The sequence below is a fragment of the Lethenteron reissneri genome, chromosome 51 (genome assembly GCF_015708825.2).
Source record: "Lethenteron reissneri isolate LAM-NWPU_2019-01 chromosome 51, ASM1570882v1, whole genome shotgun sequence".
Lineage (NCBI taxonomy): Eukaryota > Metazoa > Chordata > Hyperoartia > Petromyzontiformes > Petromyzontidae > Lethenteron > Lethenteron reissneri.
In genome coordinates this window covers 1943627-1953045 of record NC_083829.1, presented here as the reverse complement: position 1 = coordinate 1953045, position 9419 = coordinate 1943627, and the positions used below count along the sequence as shown (strand labels likewise).

Sequence of the window (9419 nt, the reverse complement as noted above, 5' to 3'; positions counted from 1 at the left end):
TTGGTTTTTTACCCTTCTATCTGGCAACATGAAGGGTTAAACCCATTAGAAGGGTAAAAAACCAATTATCATATTTTTACTGGCAAATGAGGTCCCCATAGTGTAGATGCTTGCCCCGAGCTCTCATACTCTGATGGTGCATTGTCCTTGAGTTGTGCGCCTTTTGGCGTCATCTGGTCCAACCCATATGAGACTAGGCTCGAAGGAAAGCTGTCTCGGGTGTGGACCAATCAACTTCAAGGACAGTGCACATTATCAGAGTTATGTTCTGTTGTTTCTATTATGACTGCAGGTATTGCGGTCTATGCAAACATGACTCCTTGCAAAAAGGTGTCAGTTTTGTTGCCAGATAGAAAGGTAAAAAACCAATTATCATATTTTTACTGGCAAATGAGGTCCCCATTATTTAGTATACTTTTGTAAATCTCTGTGATGCATTTGAAATTAATGCTTGTGTGTTTTTGCTGCACTCACCGTACACGACACCATACGGTCCAGTTTTCTTAAGCGTGAGAAACAGTTGCTTCCAAATGTAAATGTTAGGCACGTTCACGTTCGATTTGTTTACTCCATCTGAGCGATAAAGAGCGGAGCAAGGCGTAGTTTTACCTGGCGATGTTTGTCTCCAAAAGAGCACTGAATCTCAAAGTAGTTGTTTTGCGTCCTCTGCCGCGGGAGTTCTCCAACGCGCTGCGGTGTTCTGCGAAATGAGGAAAAATCCTCGAGGATGATTTTTGCCTCTTGACATCGCACCGGTTGTACAACTGTCATATATAGCCAAATAATATAACCAAATTATTTGGTGATACTGCGTTGTCAGTGGTGCACAGATAACAAAAAAATCTAAACATTCGCCAATAACGCTTAAAAGGAAAAATATATCATAGGTGACGTTTAAGGCAGTTGCCCTTTGTAGCACTAAAAAGGTGTCGTGCAGTATCTGACTCCTGACCACTCGACCTCTGACCTATGCCCTCTTTTTCTGCACTTGTGGGAAGTAGAGCAAACCGCGTGTCAGATAGTCGTGAGGAATATTTCACGAGCCATATGGGTGCCCTCTTCAATTGGGCCACTGGCTACATAAAATGAGTGCCCAGTCAATGAATGTGGTGGATGTAGATGCAGAGCAACAACGACAACTTCGTATTCAGGTGGTCAAGCGAGATAACTGCATCAGGAGCAGCGGCGTGTATCGTTGTGATGTCTCTGCATTTGTGGATCGGGCATTTAATCGTTATATGCTGTACGTTTGGTTCTGGATGACCACAGTCGCACACCGGAGATTTGTTTTCATTTGTGCATTGGGGGCAGATGTATTGAAAAAGTGCCACGGTCTTTCTGTGGGCAGTGATGGATACATGGATGCATTCATGTATTTACATATCGGCAGCTGAAGTGACTGTCAGTCGGCACACACGCACCACGCAGTCGCTGCAGTCAGTGATTCAACTCCCACACGTGTGATTCTTTGAGAGAAAAAACTCACGCTTATCGATGCCTTCCTACTGTTTATTAACATACAGCAACATTAATACATACAACGGATGTCCAGCCCACAGCGCTTTAGGTTCATGTGGCAGCTTTCACCATTCCACCAAATATGTCACAGCCTCCTATCGACTTGACAGTCGTATAATAATAATAATTAGTGCGACATGCTTTATTGCTTTTCCACAGACGAACCTGGGAATTCTCTAACATTTTAAATGTACAACAATAAAGTCGAGTATCTATAATTGTGAAAGTCGATAGAATGGTTGTTAATGCTTACGTCCATTCTATTCTCTTCCGCATCTAAACGCAACACTTACCAAAAGTCCACCGCTGGTGCTACCCATTTGTCTTGTGGGATTGAGTTTGACGCGGAAACTAACAGGAAGGATGCTCATGTTTGTTTTAAAATCATTAATGCCTGACTTCATGTTATACGGTTGTCTTGTTCACAGTTCATGGCATTCACATGTTCGCTCTATGTTCACCATGCACAAATATCCCCATTTACAGACCCCAAGAACAGTAGAATTACACAGGAGAGCCGCGCCAATGCCATCGATTTGAGTCGGCTAACTAATTGGACACAAGTAGTCTGGGGCATTGTGGTATTTAGCTTCATGACATCACCATTCAAGAGCCGAATGGCTCACAGGGCTATAGCTAATAAATGAACTTGAAATAAATGAATGAACTTGAACCAGCACACATCATTTGAAGTTGGTTCACAGTATTCCGATAAGTTGCACCACAGACTCACGCGTCGTGCTGTGTGATTATTTTATCACTGGATCATTTAAAATATCCACGACACAGTTCGGACGCGACAACAGCATCACACATTGTTGCGTGCTGCTGTTGTGCACCGCGTTAAGAAGAAACTCTATACCCATCGGTCGTGGGTCATCGGTAAATCGCGATTTGGTTTTTCAGCTGTCCGTTAAACATAAGTAAATTATGTTAACATTTTTTTTATAGCGATATCTTATGTACAGTGTGTCCTCGAAATAACGTTTGGCGGATATGAAATGCCCTGTGTATAGCGAGTTTTTTTTTTTTTAGGAGAGCCCTAGATTGCTATTAATTGGGAATATGTGCTTCCGAAGTAAAACAATTTAAACGGCTTAACAAATCCATGCCTTACTTGTTAGCTGCTTCTCAACGCTACGCAGAAAACGGTCACGTTGCGAGTTCCAGTCCCCAGCTTTGCACTGCATCACTGAGAGCTGCAACTGTCGGCGGATTGTGGGAACGTGCATACTCCACAAACGAGGGCTCGTGATTTGTGTTGGTTTCCCGTGTTGTTAGGGGTCTACTTAACTTTTACACAGCATTTTTAGAACATCAAAGTCAAATACAAGCGACATCACAAAGCTGTGAAAGGGCAATTGGTGTTCGTGGAAATAGCGATAAGTGAATGGGTATGCTGCGTCACCACCACCCCTTGCAGGAGCCCAGTTATTGTGAGGACACACTGTCTTGCATCGGTCGTTACAGCTACCACCAATAACTCACCAATGTAACTGCATCACTATCGTAAGTGCTACGCCTAATGGACATTTCACGTTACATCCATCTTCAGCGAACTCTCTAAACCTCTCCCGCACGAGAGGGTCATGCCGTACTCAAATACGCGCCCATGCTTTGCAGTGATGTTTAAGCATTGTTACGGGAATATGCTTAAGCTGACGAACCCAGCCGTAATAGAGGTATTTTGGGTTATTTTGGGTTAATATATAAATGTGTCGTTAAAACCCGCCACCACACAACACAGCCAACTAGTAAGGGTTGTCACGTAAACAACGTGCCAATTCGTCACTAGTACAGCACACCGGTGTGTTGGAGAGCCAAGCCACAACATTTACAATCCGAGTACGACGTTTCGTCAGTAATTACAACTAGCTTCATCAGGCAACAAACAGATTTGTGGAGAAGTCCACCTGTTTCGTTCCTTATATAGAGGCGTAGATGTGGTGACCACGCTTCTGCGCTCTTGCGCAGTGTGGAGGGGGGGAGGAGATTACTGAGTCAACGTACACTATGCATGTGCATTATGCAAGCCCTTTGATCTTGTCCTTGCTGTCTATTGTGTGTGGTGGCCTGTATAGGCGTGCATTTAAACAATGTATTATTTGATGATTCGCTTCCACGCAGCACTACGTAGGTAGCTATCCGAACGGTTAAAGGTATTTTTATTTCTTTCAATTTCCATAGATTATCTAATTAGTCTTGGCCAGTAGTAGCTAGTTTTGCACAGAACTTCAACATTATCAAAATGAATTGAGTGTCCTTGTTGGCACGCGTATTCTGCTACTGCTGACAGTTGTATTGGGAGTATTTAATATTTCTCTGATGTTCTTTAGTCTCGTGCTGATCAATCATCCTGTTTGCCCAACATAACATTTGCCACAAGTGCATTTAATCATGTACACACCTTCTGTTGATAGCTTCGGTAATACATCTTTTGTACCAGATATTAATTTCTGTATTTTATGTACCGTGCCAAATCTGACTCGGATGTTTTGTTTTTCCAAACACCTGACTAGTGTATCAGTTACTCCCGCAATGTACGGTATTTTTTGTTATCTTTTAATTACTTTTTTAACGACACATTTATATATTTACGCGATCTAACCCAAAGGACCTCTTATGGATTATTGGTCGCGTAAGCCTACGTGTTAAACTAACTCGGCTATCATTAGCTACACTATCACACACCATTCCTTTCCATAATGTGTGGCTAGGACATTACTCATGAGGCTGCTTCGTGTTGCATAAAGGTTGGTTGCTACTGCTCGTAGAAAATGAACTGATTAACAGTCAAATTGCCTGAACTATTGAGCAGTTCGTTTATAATTACCGCTGTACTAAACGCTGCAATGCACAGCTGTGCTCAAACCCCACTAAGTTATTATAATCACCACACTCCTGTTTTTAGTAGTCCACGAGAATCTGCCTAGAAATGCACACAATCATTAAACTGTCTTATGCTTCTCCGTATGAGTATGCATAAAAATAACTTTAAATGGTTTAAATTACCGCAGAAGAATAGGGTCTGTACACTACACAAATGAACGTGTACTTGAGGAATTAGTAATATTCACTTGAGCCTCAATCACTTTTAAGGGATCAACGTAAAATAGACGAAAGAAGGGAAGCCTCTGGCTATTGCGCAATCCCTCTAAGCTATCAACAATGACCCATACCGCCATCTCAATGTGGCTTAACATGAACGAGCCGACACGACGCTGGCGTGCATCATTTTGTGCCTCGCGTCGTCGCAGCGTTTTGAAACGAACCGCGTCTTCCGAGCGAAGTGACGCCCGACTCAGAAGAGGCCGCAGTCTTTGAGGTTGTTCTTGATGATGATGTCGGTGACTGCGTCGAACACGAACTTGACGTTCTGGGTGTCAGTGGCGCACGTCAAGTGCGAGTAGATCTCCTTTGCCTCCTTGCGCAGGTTCAGGTCCAGGAACTGGTTCTTGATGTAGGCTCCTGCGTCATCGAAGGTGTTCGGACCTATGGGGGCACAGGGGCAGCGTTCATCAGTCCTGGCTCGGGACTGCGAGCTCCGGCAACCCGATGTCATGAGTGGTGGTGATGGTCACAGGCAGATCACCATTGCTGCGCAAGTGGCAATACAAAGCGACATCTTAAAGCTTTTTTGGGGTTAGATCGCGTAAATGTGTAATGTGTCGTTAACCCACCACCACCCAATAGCCAGTTACTAAGGTTTGTCAATTCGTAAATTGTAAATGTGTGTGGGTTTGCCCTCCAAGACACCAGTGTGCTGAAAGAGTAACTAATTGTCACATTTTGTTTACGTGACAAAGGTTATGAATTGGCTGTATCGGGTGGTGGTGGGTTTAATGACATTCATATTTACGCAATCTAACCCAAAATAAAAACGTTATTATTGGTGAGTACCCTGGGCTTGTAATCCAGAGGTCGCTGGACTTCCTGCATCACTGGGCAAGCCTTCTCAACCCCCTGTGCCCCTGTCCACCCAGCAGTATACTGGCTACCTCGAGATTACAAGTTCAGTTCGTCAAATGGCAGGTGGCTTATGGTTGGGTAAAGTGTGGGAGCTCCCAGCTCCCAAATACCTGCTTGGAGGGGCTCTCCAGAGCGTCCTACTCGTGGAGGCCCTTACACCAATAGTGGCATGAACAGAGCAATTGCAGGGCTGCACCTTTACCCTTCTCTGAGCCCTGCCTGATTGGTGTTCTTAGATTCAAAATATGTATTTATACTGGAGGAATCCAATGAGCTATAAAAGCTCTTCTTTCACAGATGTCCAGGAGTTTCACTCTACAGCCAGTGGTAAGGACGACGGGGCTTACATCCTCACTGCTTATTCTCGAGGTTGCTGGTAAACCGGGAGGCAGCAGGTGACTGGTAACTGCAGTCATAGCGGGAGGTTTACTGGATGTGGTGTGCCAGTTGCGGAAAGAGTTTCTGGATTGTCGGCCTGCAACAGACCCGGCTGAAATTAAGCCACGTGTAGGGCCCATTTATCAATTAACTGCTGTACAAGCGGTCCCCTCTTGCCGTGGCAGTTGTTAAACCATACTTCCCCACGCCGGTTCGTGCAGGCTGGTAAACGCGGGGGGAGCGTGGATGTGAAATACAACGCTGTACTTTGCTGCACTGGCAAGAAGAAAGCTCAAGATCTGGCAGGATGGGCCGAGGATGGAAAAGAGAGAGAAGAGACCACGTGACGCGCCACTCACCCTCGTAGTCTGGAAAACAAATGTTGAGGTGGACCTTCTTCACCTTCTCCTCGAAGAGGTCTTTCTTGTTGAGGAACAGCACTATGGAGGTGTCGTTGAAGTATCTGTGGTTGCAGATGCTGTTGAACAGGTGCAGGCTCTCGTGCATGCGGTTCTATCGAGCAAACAAAACGAGAGGGCGCTATGTCATAGAGCAGCGATGCAATTGAACACCCCCACGAAATCACCGATCAGAGATTTGCCCATATATGGTATTGCGTTCATCGAGATAGATTGTGATCGATTCCGCTTCAGTCTCTCCGTAATAAACAAACATTTAAAATCTTCTTGGTTTTTTCGGTAAAGTCACGTAGAAGGGAAGTAATAAAATAATAAAAATAAAACATAATAAAACAATTCTCACGACGTTTCGGCCACAACGCAAGCAGCCGTCCTCAGGTGAAAACCAGGTCTGTCCAGGCGACAGCGTCTGAGGACGGCTGCTTGCGTTGTGGCCGAAACGTCGTGAGAATTGTTTTATACTGGTAGGAACGAAGTGAACCAGCCTACAATAGATTATATCGTCCGTCCGTCCGATGTCCGATTAGGTGTAGCAACATCGCCCCCTACTGCAAACACTTGGCAGGACCTTACAAAAACCTTTAGACTCAGTGACGCTTTCCTGGCTAACAAGTGTAACATTCCCTTATAATTCCCTGAGATAGCTTTTAATTAAAACATTTAAATTAAAAATTAACTCACAGCGGCCTTCCTGGCTAAACAAGTGTAACATTCCCTTATAATTCCTTGAGATAGCTTTTAATTAAAACATTTACATTAAAAATTAACTCACAGCGGCCTAAAGCCTACAGCTAGGCCTAAAGCCTAGAACTAGGCCTCAAACTCTCCCTTCGTATCGTACCCCCGCGTGTGTGAAAGGGAGTTAATGTTTAACAATGTTACATTCCCTGATGTTTTTAAATAGAAACATTTACATTTAAAGCTTTTACATTAATAATTAAAACATTTAAATTAAAAATTAACTCACAGCGGCCTAAAGCCTACAGCTAGGCCTAAAGCCTAGAACTAGGCCTCAAACTCTCCCTTCGTATCGTACCCCCGCGTGTGTGAAAGGGAGTTCATGTTTAACAATGTTACATTCCCTGGTGTTTTTAAATAGAAACATTTACATTTAAAGCTTTTACATAAATAATTAAAACATTTAAATTAAAAATTAACTCACAGCGGCCTAAAGCCTACAGCTAGGCCTAAAGCCTAGAACTAGGCCTCAAACTCTCCCTTCGTATCGTCCGATTAGGTGTAGCAACATCGCCCCCTACTGCAAACACTTGGCAGGACCCTACAAAAACATTGAGACTCAGTGGGGCTTTCCTGGCTAAACAAGTGTAATAATACATTATGTTTATATTCTTTGGTTATTCGTTACTACCAGCCCACTCCGCAGGGTCCTGTTTATGTTTTATTTTTATTATTTTATTACTTCCCTTCTACGTGACTTTACTGAAAGAACCAAGAAGATGAATCCCTGCAGTCACGAAAGCTTTAAATCGAAATTTAAACATTTAAAATGTTGCTGGTTAATCACTGTGTCGATGCATTGCCAATCGATCCGTGGACCGAGTAATGATGTGACTAATATCAGCGAGATCGGTGATTCCCTCGCGGTCCGCTTTGATTGTGACCACAGCGCCCGCAAATTGTGTTGTACGCACTCACGTGATCAATATTAATATGCAATCGGACGTAAGAATTGCACTGTTTTGTATGCACTCGTTAAATCAAGCTTAAGATAAAAACGGAGTTCAGAATCCAATGTTCCTCATTTAAAAACGGGCATTAAAATATAAACAAACATCAAAACCACCGAGATAATCAGAATTTGCGAGTTAATCGCTGCGTCGCATTGCCAATCGATCCATGACCCGAGTAATGATGTGACACACGCCCCGCCCCCTTCATTTGATTGGCTAATATCAGCGAGATCGGTGATTGCGTCACAGTCGGCTTTCATTGTGACCACAGCTGTTGCCACAGCCACCAACGTGCCCCGCGCTTTCATTACGAAGAAGAAAAAGACTTCGTGCCACCAGCAGCTACTCTCCGTTTGCTCTCGCATGGACAGCAACGTACAGTATGTACGTTCGTATGGATGTTGCTTAACTTTATTTACGCGCCGTACGTTAGCTAACCGTGCTTTTTGGCCTACTGTGAGGCTTATGAGAACGGCTTCGCGGATAATACGGCAATGGCTTGGGTGGAGAGGCTTCGTGTCGCTGCTGGATGAAGGATGATGATGACGACATTGATGACGATGGTGTAAGGTACTCGTTGGCTTAGATCACGTAAATATATAAATTTGTCGTCAAACCCACCACCACCCGACGCAGCCAATTAGTAAGGTTTGTCACGTAAATAAAACGTGCCAATTCGCTACTAGTTCAGCACACCGGTGCGTTGGAGAGTAAACCCACAACACATTTATATTCACGCTGATCGAACCCAAAAACCTCGATTGTGGATAATAATGGCCGCGAAAGCCTCCTGCTACGTGTGAAATCAACGGAGGTGCGAGTGCGGCACGTGGCGCCGGCGACGCGTCGCGGACCAGCGCTCCGATGGACCTCACCACTTCGTCGTCCTCCACGAGCACCATGTCGTACGCACTCAGCGCGCCGCAGAAGATGATACAGGTGACGCCCTCGAAGCAGTGGATCCACTTCTTCCGCTCCGATCGCTGCCCTCCCACGTCGAACATCCTGCGCCACGAGCACAGAGAATTGTTTTTGTTTTCTCCCACCAGGTAAGGCCCCGCTGAGCTGCGATGTATCTCTTTTTCAGAAGCGATCAGGCTATCACAAATGGATAAGCTCAACGAAGTGGGGTTATCGTCATCGTCATCAGGTGCAAAATTGCAGCAGCAGCCAAATACTCTAAACACGCGTGATGTTGCTTCTAAACGTGAAGGGGGGGGAAAGGGAGGACCCGGAGAAAAATCAACGCGACCACGTGGAGAGGGACAGGTAAACTCCAAAGATGTATACTCTTTGGTTCTTTAAGTAAAGTCACGTAGGTATACCTACGTGAATTTACCGAAAGAACAAATGAGTATGGATTCCTGCAGTCACGAAAGCTTCAATCCAAATATGTAGCAGGCGTCAGGGTCGGGATCGAACCCACGACCTCCTGTATGCCAGG

General features: G+C 44.7%; 1 protein-coding gene across 2 annotated transcripts in view; it reads right to left on the bottom strand.

The window, feature by feature from the left end:
* Positions 1-1502: 1502 nt before the first annotated feature.
* The window catches only part of LOC133355565 (guanine nucleotide-binding protein G(t) subunit alpha-2-like), a 39484-nt gene continuing 31567 nt past the window's right edge, over positions 1503-9419 (bottom strand). For both annotated transcript variants that reach the window (XM_061572902.1, XM_061572903.1), the window contains 3 exons: positions 8851-8980; positions 6225-6378; positions 1503-5010 (listed from right to left, as the gene is read on the bottom strand). In XM_061572902.1, coding sequence (XP_061428886.1) covers positions 4820-5010; positions 6225-6378; positions 8851-8980 — 475 coding nt within the window. In that variant the 3' untranslated portion in view covers positions 1503-4819. The remainder of the gene's footprint in view (positions 5011-6224; positions 6379-8850; positions 8981-9419) is intronic.